This window comes from Salmo trutta, chromosome 15 (assembly GCF_901001165.1).
Source record: "Salmo trutta chromosome 15, fSalTru1.1, whole genome shotgun sequence".
Lineage (NCBI taxonomy): Eukaryota > Metazoa > Chordata > Actinopteri > Salmoniformes > Salmonidae > Salmo > Salmo trutta.
Window position 1 is genome coordinate 58083619 of NC_042971.1, and position 20228 is coordinate 58103846.

Here is a 20228-nt window from a genome sequence, read left to right on the forward strand (position 1 = left end):
ACGCCAGAACAAAGGAATAGATATGATAGCCAATCATCATAAATGACAATGCGAGTACATAGAAGAACCATCTAAAAACAAGTCATGAATGTTGTCTCAGTTATGATTGGAAAAGAACACAGAAAGATGAGTCAACAACAATCAACAATTGCTTCAGATAATCGACTCCAAACCAGAGCCATTTAACATGTGATTACATGTTGAAAGTGTTCTAACATAGTCTATTGGTGGTGTTTCTTTTCCCAAACTTCTTCTGTTGTATACAGTATATTATACCACAGCATTGTTGAAAACTAGTTTCTGATTTGTTGGAAGGGCATTCTAGAATGGACATTAAAACCAGATTACGGGACAGTTGAAAAAGATTGGGTTTGGATTGCTGCTTTGGTAATGGATCATGTGTATGCGGTGGAATCCATAGCTTGTGGCATGTGAATGCTGGTTCTCTCGATAAGGTGCAAAAGTCATTGAAGGGTAGAGCAGTAGAAAATGAGTGTCAGCACCCCTCTTTTCAGATCCGTTGGCTGCCAAAGGCACTGGCTCTGTCAGGCTAGCTGAAAGCTTTTGGCCTTACAATATAGTATCAAGCCAATCGATTTGCCCTTGAATGGAGTCGGGGTTCTCATCATAAAAAGTGTCAAAAAAAGAAAATTGTCAGACGAGCGGCAGATTGTCGTGTCTTGAGCGACTCGGAGTCTGAAAACTGACTGGCATGTTCGACTCCATACTAAGTTGGACAAAGCCGCTCTCAAAAGAGTCTCTCTCTGACCAACATTTCTGCTACTATGCCAAAGAGAGAGAGTAATTTATTTTACACTATCATAGTATTTTTCTTTTTAATAGTTTTTTTACTGTGACTTGGGCTTTAATTAAATTATATTTAGTGCTATATTATCATCAAACTGTAAAAGATTAATGAAATATTGATATGATCTTTATTTATTCTTGACACATACAGGTGTCTTTGGGTCCTTGAGAATCTCTAACGGTTACATAAAACCCATGTTTTATTATGAGCCATTCTGACTCTGGGTTACTTTACTTGCTATTATTATTATTATTACTATTTTACAGGCGAGAACACCTATAAGTGCTTGTCCTGCCCCTTCTCCTCAATGACTATCAGCCAGCTGAAGGAGCACTCTCTGAGGGACCATGGGGAGGCCCTGACCCTCCCCAGGCTTCGTGCTGGCGCTACCACCCAGGGCCCCCAGACCAGGCCCCTCAGGCTGGGCTCAGACCCCCACCAGACACCCCTGACCTCTCACCTTGACGGTAAGAGCTCCATCTGTATTACCAAGCAGACTGAGATGGGAGACTTTTATTGATCGTAGATTGTTTTTAGTTTGATATTTTATTTCAAAAATTTAACCAGGAAGGTAATTGTGACATATCTTATTCAAATGAGCCCTAATTTATTCGCTGATATGCCGTTGATTTTAGGGTGTTTTCATATATAGACTGGCTTGCGAAAGTATTCACCCCCTTGGAATTTTTCCTAGTTTGTTTCCTTACAACCTGGAATTAAAATTGATTTTTGGGGGGTTTGTATCATTTGATTTACACAACATGCCTACCACTTTGAAGCTGCAAAATATTCTTTCTTGTGAAACAAACAAGAAATAAGACCAAAAAAAAACAGAAAACTTGAGCGTGCATAACTAATCATCCCCCCAAAGTCAATACTTTGTAGAGCTACCTTTTGCAGCAATTACAGCTTTTAGAGACATACTCTTGGAGTATGTCTCTATAAGCTTGGCACATCTAGCCACTGGGATTTTTGCCCATTCTTCAAGGCAAAACTGCTCCAGCCCCTTCAAGTTGGATGGGTTCCGCTGGTGTACAGCAATCTTTAAGTCATACCACAGATTCTCAATTGGATTGAGTCTGGGCTTTGACCTATGCCATTCCAAGACATTTAAATGTTTCCCCTTAAACCACTCGAGTGTTGCTTTAGCAGTATGCTTAGGGTCGTTGTCCTGCTGTAAGGTGAACCTCCGTCCCAGTCTCAAATCTCTGGAAGACTGAAACAGGTTTCCCTCAATAATTTCCCTGTATTTAGCACCATCCTTCATTCTTTAAATTCTGACCAGTTTCCCAGTCCCTGCCAATGAAAAACATCCCCACAGCATGATGCTGCCACCACCATGATTCACTGTGGGGATGGTGTTCTCGGGGTAATGAGAGGTGTTTGGTTTGCGCCAGATAGCGTTTTCCTTGATGGCCAAAAAGCTCAATTTTAGTCTCATCTGACCAGAGTACCTTCTTCCATATGTTTGGGGAGACTCCCACATGCCTTTTGGCGAACACCAAACGTGTTTGCTTATTTTTTCCTTTAAGCAATGGCTTTTTTCTGGTCACTCTTCCGTAAAGCTCAGCTCTGTGGAGTATATGGCTTAAAGTGGTCCTATGGACACATACTCCAATCTCCGCTGTGGAGCTTTGCAGCTCCTTCAGGGTTATCTTTGGTCTCTTTGTTGCCTCTCTGATTAATGCCCTCCTTGCCTGGTCCATGAGTTTTAGGATGTTCAAAGTTTCGGATATTTTTTTTATAACCCAACCCTGATCAGTACTTCTCCATAACTTTGTCCCTGACCTGTTTGGAAAGCTCCTGGGTCTTCATAGTGCCGCTTGCTTGGTGGTGCCCCTTGCTTAGTGGTGTTACAGACTCTTTCAGAAGAAGTGTATATATACTGAGATCATGTGACAGATCATGTGACACTTAGATTGCACACAGGTGGACTTTATTTAACTAATTATGTGACTTCTGAAGGTAATTGGTTGCACCAGATCTTATTTAGGGGCTTCATAGCAAAGGGGTGAATATATATGCACCCACCACTTTTCAGATTGACATTCTTTTGAATTTTTTTAACAAGTCATTTTTGTTCATTTCACTTCACCAATTTGGACTATTTTGTGTATGTCCATTACATGAAATCCAAATAAAAATCTATTTCAATTACAGGTTGTAATGCAACAAAATAGGAAAAGCGCCAAGGGGGTGAATACTTTTGCAAGGCACTGCACAGGAGAACTCCTCTTTTAAAATAAATGATCTCAGTCCTGTTTAAAGTGAACTCTGGGGTAAAAAAAACCCCCGGAAGAACACTCCCCTATGAATGAGGAGAGGCGAAGGTCAAGAGCCATGCATCCTCCGAAACAACAATTCTTCCATGCCGCACTGCTTCTTAACACACTGCTCGCTTAACCCAGAAGCCAGCCGCACCAATGTGTCGAAGGAAACACCGTACAACTGTCGACCGCGTCAGCGTGTATGCGTCCGGCCCACCACAGGAGTGGCAGTCTGACGGACAAATCTGGGTTTGGTGGATGCCTAGAGAACGCTACCTGCCCCAGTGTGTAGTGCCAACTGTAAAGTTTGGTGGAGGATGGCTTTTTCTTTGCAACTCTGCCTAGAATAAAGACACTGGACAGAGGAACTCTGCCTAGAAGGCCAGCATCCCGGAGTCACCTCTTCACTGTTGACGTTGAGATTGATGTTTTGCGGGTACTATTTAATGAAGCTGCCACTTGTGAGGCATCTGTTTCTCAAACTAGACACTAATGTACTTGTCTTCTTGCTCAGTTGTGCACCGGGGCCTCCCACTCCTCTTTCTATTCTGGTTAGAGCCAGTTTGTGATGTTCTGTGAAGGGAGTAGTACACAGCGGTGTACAAGATCTTCAGTTTCTTGGCAATTTCTCGCAAGGAATAGCCTTCATTTCTCAGAACAGGAATAGACTGACAAGTTTCAGAAATAAGTTATTTGTTTCTGGCCATTTTGAGCCTGTATTCGCCATTTTGAGCCTGTAATCGAATGGAACGAACAGCTTATGAAGCTCTCTTAGCCTATACTGTAGATCACACATTGAAAACAAATAATCTGAACATTGTGTCAGTACAAAACTCTACACATATTTTGGAATTTCTTTGCATCCTTGACAATCTCTAATCAATATCCAAAAAGAGCATACGTTTCTTTTGTGCCACTAATGTGAGGGGTTATGTCAGGGGAAACGGTGTTGCAGTAGTCTAGTGCGTGGTTCTGGAATAATGACAGGAGAACCTGGCCTGTTTTGTGTTCACATTGCCCACAAAAAAAGGGAACAGGACTGTGGAATTCAAGCTAGCCGAACTCAGGCCACCTCTCAAGATGGTCTCAGTTTGGTTCACTTCGGGGGCTCTTTTGAGGGGCCTGAGTTCTGTAGGAATGTTCACACTGCACAAAAAATTAAGCGAACCGCACTGAATTCACAAACATTGTCTGAAAAGGACCAAGTAGTAGTATTAATAGGTTTCATTGGTTTATTGCAATCATGGACTGAATTGTACACAAATGTACAACACAGTTAACATCAAATAGTAAAATCCTAAACGAACACAATATACACTGCTCAAAAAAATAAAGGGAACACTAAAATAACACATCCTAGATCTGAATGAATGAAATAATCTTATTAAATACTTTTTTCTTTACATAGTTGAATGTGCTGACAACAAAATCACACAAAAATAATCAATGGAAATCCAATTTATCAACCCATGGAGGTCTGGATTTGGAGTCACACTCAAAATTAAAGTGGAAAACCACACTACAGGCTGATCCAACTTTGATGTAATGTCCATAAAACAAGTCAAAATGAGGCTCAGTAGTGTGTGTGGCCTCCACGTGCCTGTATGACCTCCCTACAATGCCTGGGCATGCTCCTGATGAGGTGGCGGATGGTCTCCTGAGGGATCTCCTCCCAGACCTGGACTAAAGCATCCGCCAACTCCTGGACAGTCTGTGGTGCAACGTGGCGTTGGTGGATGGAGCGAGACATGATGTCCCAGATGTGCTCAATTGGATTCAGGTCTGGGGAACGGGCGGGCCAGTCCACAGCATCAATGCCTTCCTCTTGCAGGAACTGCTGACACACTCCAGCCACATGAGGTCTAGCATTGTCTTGCATTAGGAGGAACCCAGGGCCAACCGCACCAGCATATGGTCTCACAAGGGGTCTGAGCATTTCATCTCGGTACCTAATGGCAGTCAGGCTACCTCTGGCGAGCACATGGAGGGCTGTGCGGCCCCCCAAAGAAATGCCACCCCACACCATGACTGACCCACCGCCAAACCGGTCATGCTGGAGGATGTTGCAGGCAGCAGAACGTTCTCCACGGCGTCTCCAGACTCTGTCACGTCTGTCACGTGCTCAGTGTGAACCTGCTTTCATCTGTGAAGAGCACAGGGCTCTTCACAGTCTGTTTCTGACCGTTTGAGTCTGATTCTGTTTCTGACCGTTTGAGCAGACACATGCACATTTGTGGCCTGCTGGAGGTCATTTTGCAGGGCTCTGGCAGTGCTCCTCCTGCTCCTCCTTGCACAAAGGCGGAGGTAGCGGTCCTGCTGCTGGGTTGTTGCCCTCCTACGGCCTCCTCCACGTCTCCTGATGTACTGGCCTGTCTCCTGGTAGCGCCTCCATGCTCTGGACACTACGCTGACAGACACAGCAAACCTTCTTGCCACAGCTCGCATTGATGTGCCATCCTGGATGAGCTGCACTACCTGAGCCACTTGTGTGGGTTGTAGACTCCGTCTCATGCTACCACTAGAGTGAAAGCACCGCCAGCATTCAAAAGGGACCAAAACATCAGCCAGAAAGCATAGGAACTGAGAAGTGGTCTGTGGTCACCACCTGCAGAACCACTCCTTTATTGGGGGTGTCTTGCTAATTGCCTATAATTTCCACCTGTTGTCTATTCCATTTGCACAACAGCATGTGAAATTTATTGTCAATCAGTGTTGCTTCCTAAGTGGACAGTTTTATTTCACAAAAGTGTGATTGACTTGGAGTTACGTTGTGTTGTTTAAGTGTTCCCTTTATTTTTTTGAGCAGTGTATACAGAACAATAATACTACAAAGACAATATTTGGGGTTGGGTACTGTTGACACAAATACACATTTTCAATTACAACCAGTACAAGCCTCATTCATTTCAAGGCTGGAGAGCATCAGAACTCAGCAGGGCAACCCTTCTCACCGCTAGGGGAAACACTGGGATAGGAGCTAACATATGGTCTCCCTCTGAAATCCCAGGATTCACATTGTTAGACCTGATCAAACAGAATCCACCTTTCTTTTTGTGCCCATGACTGGTTCCAGAAGGTGTTAAACTAGCTTGTCAGGTGCCTGGCCCTCCAACCAACCGCCCCTCTCTGTTCTAGAATGTTCTTGGCAGGTGTCATCTAGCTGCGGGCACAATGGAATTTTCCCTCAAGGTGGAAGTGGAACACCGAGAGCAGAGCAGAGAAGCACTGTGGAATGCAACTGCCATGTCACCGTAGGCTACAGCAGACCATTGAGGGGGAACGGAGCAGAACCTTAGCAGTTCTAAATGTTACAACTAGTAGATTTTTACAACTAGTGTTTGTGCTGTCTTGTAGTTAGGTTCAGGGTTTTCCTATGAAAGTTATTGACTGTTGAATATCTGTGGTCGTCATGATACTAGTGTAAAAATATTTCACTTGGCTGATCTCCTAAAGTCCCCAAGGAGTCTACTGCTTCCTTCCTGCTTCACAGTGGTTCAGCACGGTTCAACAGCTCTTGGGCAGAACTATTGGCTTCTGTTACTACCATTTAAGAAGACAGATTACTACTTTCTCAAAGGATTTGACTGTACCTGCCATCTCATCTACATATTCACTGGCTTCTTCTTGCTACTGTGCTGAATGAGGCATTTTTCAGATGCAGACATCCACCGTGGTTGTGGTGGCAATCACATGCACAGTTCTGGGATGTTACAGTACACACTAAAACAAATGGTTCTATATAGTGCCAAATAAGAGTTATTTGGCTTGTTACCACAGAGGATCCCTTTTTGGTGCTATATAGAACCTTTTTTGAATATTCTGTAAAGAAACATGCTCATAAGGTTCTAAATGGAACCCTTTCCTAAGGTTCTAGAAATAACTATTATTAAAAAGTTCTATATACAGTGGCAAGAAAAAGTATGTGAACCCTTTGGAATTATCTGGATTTCTGCATTGGTCATAAAATTTGATCTGATCTTCATCTAAGTCACAACAACAGACAAACACAGTCTGCTTAAACTAATAACACACAAATTATTGTATTTTTCTTGTCTATATTGAATACATCATTTAAACATTCACAGTGTAGGTTGGAAATAGTATGTGAACCCCTAGGCTAATGACTTCTCCAAAACGTAATTGGAGTCAGGAGTCAGCTAACCTGGAGTATAATCATTGAGATGAGATTGGGGATGTTGGTTAGAGCTGCCCTGCCCTATAAAAACACTCATTTGAGTTTGCTATTCACAAGAAGCATTGCCTGATGCGAACCATGCCCCGAACAAAAGAGATCTCAGAAGACCCAATTGTTGACTTGCATAAAGCTGGAAAGGGTTACAAAAGTACCTCTAAAAGCCTTGATGTTCATCAGTCCACGATAAAACAAATTGTCTATAAATGGAGAAAGTTCAGCACTGTTGCTACACTCCCTAGGAGTGGCCGTCCTGCAAAGGTGACTGCAAGAGCAGTCCTAGAATCCTAGAGTGTCAGCTAAAGACTTACAGAACTCTCTAGACCATGCTAACATCTCTGTTGACGAGTCTACGATCCGTAAAACACTAAACAAGAATGGTGTTCATGGGAGGACACCACGGAAGAAGCCACTGCTGTCCAAAAAAAAACATTGCTGCACGTCAGAAGTTCACAAAAGAGCATCTGGATGTAGCGCTGGCAAAATATTCTGTGGACAGATGAAACTACAGTTGAGTTGTTTGGAAGGAACGCACAACACTATGTTTGGAGAAAAAAAGGCACAGCACAACAACATCAAAACCTCATCCCAACTGTATGGTGGAGGGAGCGTCATGGTTTGGGGCTGCTTTGCTGCCTCAGGGCCTGGACAGCTTGCTATCATCGACGGGAAAATGAATTCCCAAGTTTATCAACACATTTTGCAGGAGAATGTAAGGCTATCTGTCCACCAACTAAAGCTCAACAGAAGTTGGGTGATGCAACAGGACAACGACCCAAAACACAGAAGTAAATCAACAACAGAATGGCTTCAACAGAAGAAAATACGCCTTCTGGAGTGGCCCAGTCAGAGTCCTGACCTCAACCCAATTGAGATGCTGTGGCATGACCTCGAGAGAGCAGTTCACACCAGACATCACAAGAATATTGCTGAACTGAAACAGTTTTGTAAAGAGGAATGGTCCAAAATTCCTCCTGACTGTTGTGCAGGTCTGATCCACAACTACAGAAAACGTTTGGTTGAGGTTATTGCTGCCAAAGGAGGGTCAGCCAGTTATTAAATCCAAGGGTTCACACCCTGCACTGTGAATGTTTACACTGTGTGTTCAATAAAGACATGAAAACGTATTATTGTTTGTGTGTTATTAGTTTAAGTAGACTGTGTTTGTCTATTGTTGTGACTTAGATGAAGATCAGATCAAATTGTATGACCAGTTTATGCAGAAGTCCAGGTCATTCCAAAGGGTTCACACACTTTTTTCTTGCCACTATAGCACCTACATAGAACACTTTTTAATAGTTCTTTACAGAACCTTTATGGAGAGTGGTTCTATAAAGAACCTTCCTCAATCTCAAAGGTTCTTTATTGATCATTTTGAAGAATCATACAGGGTTTTTTATTCTGGTTAGCCATATTGTTAAAATTCCATGGGTGTCATTATTGTGTTAATTGACAAGTTGAATCAGCTGTTCTAGCTCTGTAGCGGCTGGGGGTCGCTGAGGAGAAAATTGAGAACCACTGATTTAGTCAACAGTTCTCAATTGACACAAGGCCTTACTTGATTCTTTCACAAAACACCGTTACTGCCACCTGTCATGTATAACATGTTATGGCATAACGCAACAGATTAGATAAACTGGAATGACACTCTCACTCATGGTTGCACAAAAAGAGCTGTGCGTAAACCACTTCCCCTGCATTTTAATTAGCACTAAAAGAGCAAAGAACCCTTTTGTGAACTGTAAGGAACCATTGAAGGGCGCAAAGTGTTCTTTGAGTCATTATGGTTCCACATAGAACCATCACTCTTCCCAAAGAACCCTTGAGGAACCCATTCTTAGTGTGTAGAGCCGTGGTGGGTTTGATTTCCATTCCGGGTTCCCTTGGCATTCTAGAGGTAAAACCCAACACATTCCAGATCCATTCAGATTCTGAAGCAATGTTTACTTTTAGAACTCTTTGGGTGAATCCTCACAGCCTGTTTGAGTTCCTGACAGGGTGTTTTCTCTGTTAATAACTAGTCGATGATTACTACAGTATAAAAAAGGAAGTTACTGTAAGGCAGTATTTCTTCATGATTTTTATCCATATGATCCTGTGTGGCTTAGTTGGCATTAGCGTTAAACTAGCAATGCCACGATTGTGGGTTCAATTCCCGGAGGGATCACACACAAATAAAATCACTAATTGTACTGTAACTGTGCTGTGAGTCATTTTGGATAAAAGTGTCTGCTGAATGGTAGTGTATTATACGATATACACACTCAGCCCCCACTGTGTCTTCCTGCACTCTAGACGCTGGGTACCTGCATGAGACGGCGGACGTACAGCAGCAGCTCAGTCACTATCAGCTAGCGTCTCGTAGTCATGTGACCTCTCCCACCGCCCCGGGCCAGGGCGCGACCTCCGACACGCGTCCGGATGGCATCCTGACCTGTGAGTTCTGTGAGTTCAGTTCGGGGTACATGCAGAGCCTGCGCCGCCACTACAGAGACAGACACGGAGGGAAGAAGCTGTTCAAGTGCAAAGACTGCTCCTTCTTCACCTGCTCCAAGTAAGCAAATGAATGATACTGTGACAACAAATTTGTCTTTCCTTGAGTCCTCACGTCCTTTTTACTCCTTAAACCGCATTGGAGGAGAGGATCCAAGGTCCCTTGCCTCGGAACCCTCTCAAATACATGTTGACAAAATGGAGAGGAGAGTGGACATGAGGAATCAAGGAAAGACAAATTGTCTTATTTTTCTTCTTTTTGGGGGAGTTTTCTGATGGTTGCTTGGCAACTGATTGTGCTGGTTGTTTTCTTCTGTCCGTTGGGCCTCACTGCATCTGTTCGGTTCCTCTCAGGTCAGCATTCACCATGCATGTGGAAGCAGGACACACTGTGGTTCTTGAGGAGGGTCACAAAGACCTGCGCTGTCCACTCTGCCTCTACCACACCAAATACAAGAGCAGTATGATCGACCACATCGTCCTGCACAGGGGTAAGCCATAGTTTATCTGCTCAAATATTAATAAGACAATTCAGGGGGAAATAGCTCTTAGTGCCAGATGTTATGATCTTATTGAGCTTAAAGTCACAGCTGTACTAGTCTCGGAGTCCCGGGACATTACACTGTATTGTCGCAAACCAAAGTGATTAGCTACACTTACTAAGATACAGGACGGCTCATAATAATGGCTGGAATGGAGCAAATGGAATGGCATCAAACACATGGAAACTATGTGGTTAATGTATTTGATAGCATTCCACTGATTCCGCCCCAGTCATTACCAGGAGCCCATCCTCTCCAGGTCCCACCATCCTCCTGTGCTAAGATATGACTTCACAGTTGTAAGTGTTATAATGTTTACACAGTAGTCATTATCTCTTTCTTTCTCTCTCCCCCCTCTCCCTCACCCCCACAGAGGAGCGCGTGGTACCCCTGGAGGTGTCCCGCTCCAAGCTGTCTCGCCACCTGGCGGGCGTGGTGTTCCGCTGCCACAAGTGCACCTTCACCTGCTCCAGTGACCAGAGCCTGCAGCTGCACATCACCAAGCATAACGAGATGAAACCCTATCAGTGCCAGCTGTGTTACTACGACAGCAAGCAGCGCTACCAGCTGGAGGAACACCTCCGAGACCAGCACAAGGTAAGTCAGACTCAGAACTACAACTCCCATCATGCAGCCTGTCTGGCTGGCACATATGCAAGGGACTTCATCCTGTCAATATGGGAAGTGTGTTGATATTATACTATAGTCTTGTTTTCACTCTGTGGCACACACCCCTCCACGATGTGGTCTGAACTCCAACTCCCATCATGCCCTGCCTCGACACATGCTCTTCCTGTTTATCTTTTTTTTTTTTTACTTTGGGGTAGCCTACGCATCAATCTTTAATTCAGCTGTACGTGTCCTGGGGATGAGTCGGCTTTAAAAAAATCCAAAATTAACTACTTGCTTTTTAAAATAGGCAGTTCTCTAAGGATGTTATCCTGAGAAAATCACAAGATCGTGCCAACTTGTATACAATTCTGTTTTGGCATCAAGAGGTCTCAGTGCATTTTATATCAGTGACTAATAAGTCCAGAGTTATTTCAGTACTTTATCATAGAATTTATTATACCTCCATCACATAAAATGTGCTTATCGGTAAAAAGGGTCTGAAGTCACACAAAGTAAACCAAGCAAGATGATTCACATCCCACACATATACATCCTGCTATCTATTCTGAGTGCATATCACAAAGAATAGGTTTCATTTCCCATAGTCCCTAAATGGAGATAATGCATGAGATGCTGAACGAGTGCAGGTGGCCTTTCATGAGGTTGAAGTGACATTGAAATTGAAAGGGCTCAGACGACACTAGCTGTTTTTCAAGGAAAGACTAAGAAGCTTCTGTTCCGTCAACTCATTGTTTGTACTAAAAGCCAATTATATCATTATTTTCTGACATGATACCTATCAATCATGGTTTGTAGTGCTCGTAAATTATAGAAATTGTGCTTCATGTTGAATCATGGTGTTCTACAGTATTGTTAAACATGAATAGATGCAACAAAAAAAACGTCACATTTAATTGTAATAAAGTCAATCCAATAAGCTGAATTCCTCCCAGAGGGGACATTTTTCTGGGTTTAAGAGGAGACAAGTAAACAACTTGACAGCAGTAAGAACATACTGATGATACCTCTGTCTTTCTCTTGTTGATCAGGTGATCCGTAACTTTGAGTCGATGGGGCGGGTCAATCTGGATCAGCTGGATGCTTTAAAGGAGATTCGCAGTAGCGCCGAGGAGGAAGAGGAGAGAGAGGAGGATGGAACGGTCATGGAAGAAGAGATGATAGAGGAGAGTAGAGATGAAGAGCTAGAGGAGGAAGAGGAAGGGGGAGTGGCAGAAAAGCCTTTTCCTAAAGGTAAACAAGAATCTTTGAGCTGTGTTCATTAGGCACCAAACAGAAGAAAACTGACTGAATCAGGGAGGGACTGTTTCAAAACGTTTTGTTACATGTGCCCTAATGAACACAACCCTGTTACTGGCCCTGTCACTGATCAGTAATGTGATTTGACTGGGGGCATGTTATATCTGTCTTTGCTGTATGTTTGATATTAACCCCTCATCGTGCTGATCGCTGTCTGTCTCCCAGATGTCCCTGTGGTTTCCCCTAGCAGCAGCAGTGTGTCTGCCTCCGCTGAGAAGCGTTTCCCCTGTGAGTTCTGTGGTCGTTGCTTCACCAACAACATAGAGTGGGAACGCCACGTCCTCCGACACGGAATGTGAGTCCATAGAGATACATGATAATATCTTATATTAGTGTTTAGTTCTGTGCCCCCCTCCCCCCCCGCTAAGCATTTACCGACAGCAACGTCTTTTTTGGTGCAGTCTGGCCCGGCCTTGATTTTAATGTCCAAGGACGTAGATTTTTAGTCCGGACCAGACCAAATCTGAACCAATCATAGGCGTCTATGTTTGATTCAGAACTGGTCCGGTCTGGCCTTTATTTGGCCCAAACGTAGACGTCTATAATTGGTTCAGATTTGGTCCTGACCAAAAAGCAATCATAGACATCTATGTTTCATAAGTTTGGAGAGTACAGTACAATATAGTAGAGTAAAGCACAGCGGAGTACAGTACAATACAGCAGAGTACAGTACAATATAGTACAGTACACAGTAGAGTACAGTACACAGTACAGTAGAGCACAGCAGAGTACAATATAGTACAGTACACAGTAGAGTAGAGTACAGTACACAGTACAGTAGAGCACAGCAGAGTACAGCAGAGTAGAGTACAATACATTGCAGTACACAGTACAGTAGAGCACAGCAGAGTACAGTACAATATAGTACAGTAGAGCACAGCAGAGTACAGCAGAGTACAGTACAGTATAGTACAGTATAGTACCATAGAGTACAGCAGAGTAGAGTACAATACATTGCAGCACACAGTACAGTAGAGCACAGCAGAGTACATTACACAGTACAGTAGAGTACAGCAGAGTAGAGTACATTACAGTACACAGTACAGTACATTACAGTACAGTACAGTAGAGTACAGTACAGTACACAGTACAGTAGAGCACAGCAGAGTACAGTACAATACAGTACAGTGTACAGTAGAGCACAGCAGAGTACAGTACAGCAGCGTACAGTACAATATAGTACAGTAGAGTACAGCAGAGTAGAGTACAATAGAGTGCAGTACACAGTACAGTAGAGCACAGCAGAGTCCAGTACAGTTCACAGTACAGTAAAGCACAGTGGAGTACAATACAGTAAAGCACAGTAGAGTAGAGTACAATACAATACAGTACAGTACACAGTACAGTAGAGCACAGCAGAGTATAGTACAACACAGTACAGTACACAGTAGAGCACAGCAGAGTAGAGTACAGTAGAGCACAGCAGAGTACAGTACAATACAGTACAGTAGAGCACAGCAGAGTACAGTACAGTACAGTATGGGACAGCTTAGTACATACTTTTTTTTCTTTCTTGATTTTTCACCTTTATTTAACCAGGTAGGTTATTTGAGAACAAGTTCTCATTTACAACTGCGACCTGGCCAAGATAAAGCATAGCAATTCGACACATACAACAACACAGAGTTACACATGGAATAAACAAAACATACAGTCAATAATACAGTAGAACAAAAGAAAACAAAAACTCTATATACAGTGAGTGTAAATGACGTAAGTTAAGGCAATAAATAGGCCATGGTGGCGAAGTAATTACAATATAGCAATTAAACACTGGAATGGTAGATGTGCAGAAGATGAATGTGCAAGTAGAGATACTGGGGTGCAAAGGAGCAAGATAAATAAATACATACAGTGTGGGGATGAGGTAGGTAGATAGATGGGCTGTTTACAGATGGGCTATGTACAGGTGCAGTGATCTGTGAGCTGCTCTGACAGCTGGTGCTTAAAGCTAGTGAGGGAGATATGAGTCTCCAGCTTCAGTGATTTTTGTAGTTCGTTCCAGTCATTGTCAGCAGAGAACTGAAAGGAGAGACGACCAAAGGAGGAATTGGCTTTGGGGGTGACCAGTGAAATACACCTGCTGGAGCGCGTGTTACGAGTGGGTGCTGCTATGGTGACCAGTGAGCTGAGATAAGGCGGGGCTTTACCTAGCATTGGTACACAGTACAGTAAAAAAAATATATAGTGCAGTACACAGTACAGTAGAGCACAGCAAAGTACAGTACACAGTACAGTAGAGCACAGCACACAGTACAGTAGAGCACAGCAGAGTACAGTACACCGTACAGTAGAGCACAGCAGAGTACAGTACAATACAGTACACAGTACAGTAGAGCACAGCAGAGTACAGTACATTACAGTGCAGTACACAGTACAGTAGAGCACAGCAGCGTAAAGTACAGTACAGTACACAGTACAGTATGGCACAGCTTAGTACAGTACACAGTACAGTATAGAAAAGTATAGTACAATACAGTACACAGTACAGTACAGAAAAGTATAGTATAGTACAGTACAATAAAGTAGAGTGAAGGGGAGAGTGGGGTAGGTTGAGCCATTTTTTACAATCAGCATCACTTCATCAAGGGAAATATAGTATTCTTTCTAATAAAGATATCTACACATATTTCAGGATGTTGTGTATCCCTGGAAAAAAATCTGAATTCTTGTAAACATTACTGTTTTGAAAACATAGTTTGTCAAAAAAAGGGGGTATGGGGTAAGTTGAGTCGCAGGACAGGGTAAGTTAAGGCGCCTACTCATTTATGTACTGAATGAAATATTACCACTACCTTGTTAAAACAATGTCTAGATTTTTTCCCAAACACAATTCAACACAATCACTTTTCTGGTGTTTTAATCATTTTAAGCATCTTTGAACAAATAACAAACACTTGTACTTGTACTTTTGTAAACACAACCTTGGCCAATATATCCCAGTGATAATGCCTTGCATTACGCTTGGGAAGAAAACACTTGAATTTGCTCAACTTGCCATTGGCTCAACTTACCCCATGGCCATTGGCTCAACCATTTGGCTCAACTTACCCCATGGCCATTGGCTCAACTTACCCCATGGCCATTGGCTCAACTTACCCCATGGCCATTGGCTCAACTTACCCCATGGCCATTGGCTCAACTTACCCCATGGCCATTGGCTCAACTTACCCCATGGCCATTGGCTCAACTTACCCCAAGGCAAACATTTTGACTATTAGCCCACACAGCTACAATGAAGCACTTTCATGCCAGTTTTATGACCTTATATTGAAGCTTATAGAGATCCCAACTGATGTATAGAACAATCTTTACATTATCTAATTTGGTTTAGATACAAGCATCATAAAACCTATTGTTTTTACGCAACTTGCTTACCACTTTTTCCATGTGGTTTCTTCCTTCACAGACTAAATGAAAGGATGACCTTATTCATTTTATGTATGGTTTCCTAGAAACAAGGGTTGCTCAACTTACCCCTTTGGTTCAGCTTACCCCACCCTCTCTACTGTATTGTACCCTACTTTACTCTTAATGTACTCTACTCTATCGAATTAAACTCTACTGTACTGTACTCTTCTGAATTAAAGTTTACTGTACTGTACCATACTGTACTGTGCTAAACTGTGCTGTACTGTACAGCGATGTTCAAATTGATGAAACATAGCATAGACGTCTATGATTTGTTCAGATTTGGATCTGGTCCATACTGACCAAATATGTACTTGTTTGAGGCGGGGCTCGTTAGAATAATACCCGGCATGCTTTGCAAGTGTTTGTTTTTACATTTACATTTTGGTCATTCAGCAGACGCTCTTATCCAGAGCGACTTACAGTCAGTGCATTCAACTTAAGTAGATAAACCACAAAATATCACAGTCATAGCAAGAATAGCACATTTTAAAGCTTTTGAAAAAGCTCACATAAATAAGTGCATGTGACAGAATAAATATTCTGTTTCAATCTTGAGTTCCTTTTTCATATAATAAAGAGGCTTGAAAAATGTTGTGATATAATGCATATTTCATTGAGAATGTACACTACCGTTCAAACGTTTGGGGTCACTTAGAAATGTCCTTGTTTTTGAAAAAAAAGCTACAATTTTGCCCATTAAAATAACATCAAATTGATCAGAAAACACAGTGTCTGTGTTCTTTGCAGAGTTGCAAAGAAAAAAGCCATATCTCAGACTGGCCAATAAAAAGAAAAGATGGGCAAAAGAACACAGACACTGGACAGAGGAATTCTGTCTAGAAGGCCAGCATCCCGGAGTCGCCTCTTCACTGTTGACGTTGAGACTGGTGTTTTGCGGGTAATATTTAATGAAGCTGCCTGTTTCTCAAACTAGACACTAATGTACTTGTCCTCTTGCTCAGTTGTGCCCCGGGGCCTCCCAATCCTCTTTCTATTCTGGTTAGAGCCAGTTTGTGCTGTTCTGTGAAGGGAGTAGTACACAGCGTTGTACGAGATCTTCAGTTTCTTGGCAATTTTTCACATGGAATAGCCTTCATTTCTCAGAACAAGAATAGACTGACGAGTTTCAGAAGAAAGTTCTTTGTTTCTGGCCATTTTGAGCTTGCTGATGCTCCAGATACTCAACTAGTCTAAAGAAGGTTTGTTTTATTGCTTCTTTAATCAGAACAACAGTTTTCAGCTGTGCTAACATAATTGCAAAAGGGTTTTCTAATGATCAATTAGCCTTTTAAAAATTATAAACTTGGATTACCATTGGAACACAGGAGTGATGGTTGCTTATAATGGGGCTCTGTACGCCTATGTATATATTCCATTACAAATCAGCCGTTTACAGCTACAATAGTCATTTACAACATTAACAATGTCTACACTGTATTTCAGATCAATTTGATGTTAATTTAATGGACAAAAAGGGTGCTTTTCTTTCAAAAACAAGGACATTTCTAAGTGACCCCAAATGTTTGAACGGTAGTGTATATGCAAATGAAAGTTGGCCATAGAATCAATGACTGAAAAAATAAGTATTAAACATCTGTAATTAACATATTTTCAATGTCTGTGATTGAAGTCTTTTCAATGCCCTGTAGAATATGTATTTTCACCTTTCATTCCGCACCTGAAATGCACCCGATTTCAATGCCCTGTTGAATATATATTTTCAACGTCCGGAAAATACATATTTTTCAACTTTGATTCAGCAACTAGATGTCTAAAAGACATATTTTCAACGTAATTTTGTTTACTGGGATCTTGCATCCCTCTCTTCTCCTTTCCCTGTCCCATCTCTCTCTCCATTCCTACTTCTTTCCCTCCCTCTCAGCCTCTTCCTTCGGCATGTTTTCCCCCAGTATGTTCCTATGGTGATGGACACTGACCTTTCACCCTCTCATCCCCATGCAGGACTGTTACCAACAGCAGAACAACAGACACTAGCACCACTCCAGCAATAGACACCTCAGCTCAGCTGCTTATTGGCTCGTTGGATGACGTGACAATGACCGATAGAGGGATGGACCTATCCAGCAACGGCATGGAGGTGGAGAGAGGATATGCCTCTGACCTATCACAGAGTAGTAAAAATCAGAATGAGGAAGACAAAGAAATACTTGAGACCAAAAATGACCTATAGGAAGAGATGGAAGAGAAGTGAACTGTGGCCTAACATTGTAGTCACTGTGCTAGAGACCATAACATTAGGTTGTATGGATATTGATGTTGGGTTGGGTATCAAAAATAGGCTGCAAAAAAAAAAAAAAATATGTAAACATAAAAAACAAAGTCAAAGGAATTGTCACCTTTTGGAGCATTGTTAGCTTTTAAGTGTAACATATTGGAAACAATAGGTTGTGTTCAATGATTTATATATACACTAGATGACTGACAGGGAGCGCTGTTTTGAAGCCGCCGTACCTCCATCTTGGAACTCCCCCACCGTTGAAAAAATATTTTGGAAGCTATAGAAATGCATTTATAAAGTCTACATTTGTTTTTGCCACGTTTATTCTATACTGAACAAAAATATAAATGCAACATGCAACAATTTCAACGATTGTACTGAGTTACACTTCATATAAGGAAATCAGTCATTTTAAATAAATAAATTAGGCCCCACTTGCGAGCCAGACCCAGCCAATCAGAATTAGTTTTTCACAACAAAAGGTCTTTATTACATTACTCCTCAGCTTCATTAGCTGTCCAGTTGGCTGGTCTCAGATGCTCCCGCAGGTAAAGAAGCCGGATGTGGAGGTCCTGGGCTGGCGTGGTTACACGTGGTCTGCGGTTGTGAGACTGGTTGGACGTACTGCCAAATTCTATAAAATAACCTTGTAGGCGTCTTATGGTAGAGAAATGAACATAACATTCTCTGGCAACAGCTCTGGTGGACATCTGGCAACAGCTCTGGTGGACATTCCTGCAGTCAGCATGCCAAGTGCACGCTCCCTCAAAACTTGAGACATCTGTGGCATTGTGTTGTGTGACAACACTGCACATTTTAGAGTGGCCTTTTATTGTCCCCAGTACAAGGTGCACCTGTGTAATGATCATGCTGTTTAATCAGCTTCTTGATATGCCACACCTGTCAAGTGGATGGTTTATCTTGGCAAAGGAGAAATGCTCACTAACAGGGATGTAAAAAAAAATCTGAGAAAAATAAGCTTTTGTGCATTTGGAACATATCATTTATATCAGTTCATGAAACATGGGACCAACACTTTACATGTTGCATTTATATTTTTGTTCAGTATATTACAGACATGTTAATGCATATTTTTGTTATTATATTATGTGAGCTAAACATAAAAATAAAAATTGAAAAAATATACATAGCATCAGCAATCCAGGGTTTATATACATCACCGTTTGTGTTACATCCCAAAAAATGTAAATGGCTGAACTTTAAAATTAGTCACTGGTCCCATAGAATAGATGTTAATATATTGGTAACCAATAGTGAATGGTACTGTAAAGCATACATTCAGGTCAAATCGTCAGTTTCCACAGCTTAAGTCCTAGTTCACGTCTACTGAACTAAGATATTTATTTTGTTTAAAGAAAGAGTGGGTGACATTTCCCCAAAACATGTTTGAAATTGGAGAATTACATTTTTAAGCCTATACAGTGCCTTCAGAAAGTATTTATACCCTTTGATTTATTCCACATTTGGTTGTGTTACATCCTGAATTCTAAATTTATTAATTATATTTTTTTTGTCATCCATCTACACACAATACCCAATAATGAGAAAGTGAAAACATGTTTTTAGATTTTTTTTTGCACATTTATTGAAAATTAAATACAGAAATATCTCATTTCCGTAAGTATTTACACCCCTGAGTCAATTTGTTGTAGATGCAAGCACATTTGGCAGCGAGTACAGCTGTCAGTCTTTCTGGGTAAGTCTCTAAGAGCTTTGCACACCTGGATTGTACAACATCTGCCCATTATTATTTTCAAAATCATTCAAGCTCTGTCAAATTGGTTGTTGGTCATTGCTAAACAACCCTTTTCAGGTCTTTCCATAAAGTTTTAGGTAGATTTAAGTCAAAACTGTAACTCGGCCACTCGGGAACATTCACAGACTTCTCGGTAAGCAACTCCAGTCTAGATGGGGCTTTTTGTTTTAGGTTATTGTCCTGCTGAAAGGTGAATTAATCTCCCAGTATCTGGTGGAATGCAGACTGAACAAGGTTTTGCCTGTGCTTAGCACCATTCCATTTATTTTTTATCCTGAAAAACTCCCCAGTCCTTAACGATTACAAGCATACCCAGAGCATGATGCAGCCACCACTATGCTTGAAAATATGGAGAGTGGTACTCAGTAATGTGTTGTATTGGATTTGCCTCAAACATAACAGTTTATATTTAGGACAAAAAAGGTAATTGTTTTGCCACATTTTTTGCTTTTTTACTTTAGTGCCTTATTGCAAACAGGATGCATGTTTTGGATCATTTTTATTCTGTACAGGCTTCCTTCTTTGCCCTCTGTAATTATGTTAATATTGTGGAGTAACTACAATGTT

The 20228-nt window shown here is 41.8% G+C and overlaps 1 protein-coding gene across 5 annotated transcripts in view; it reads left to right on the plus strand.

Annotated features, from left to right (window-relative positions):
• LOC115149443 (zinc finger protein 462) overlaps nt 1-17965 on the plus strand; it is a 70729-nt gene extending 52764 nt beyond the window's left edge. For 4 of the 5 annotated variants that reach the window (XM_029692301.1, XM_029692304.1, XM_029692303.1 and 1 more), the window contains exons 7-13: nt 1075-1275; nt 9563-9821; nt 10115-10251; nt 10676-10899; nt 11964-12165; nt 12397-12526; nt 17608-17965. In XM_029692301.1, coding sequence (XP_029548161.1) covers nt 1075-1275; nt 9563-9821; nt 10115-10251; nt 10676-10899; nt 11964-12165; nt 12397-12526; nt 17608-17836 — 1382 coding nt within the window. In that variant the 3' untranslated portion in view covers nt 17837-17965. The remainder of the gene's footprint in view (nt 1-1074; nt 1276-9562; nt 9822-10114; nt 10252-10675; nt 10900-11963; nt 12166-12396; nt 12527-17607) is intronic. The other variant, XM_029692305.1, reaches the window with a different exon arrangement.
• Nucleotides 17966-20228: the final 2263 nt, after the last annotated feature.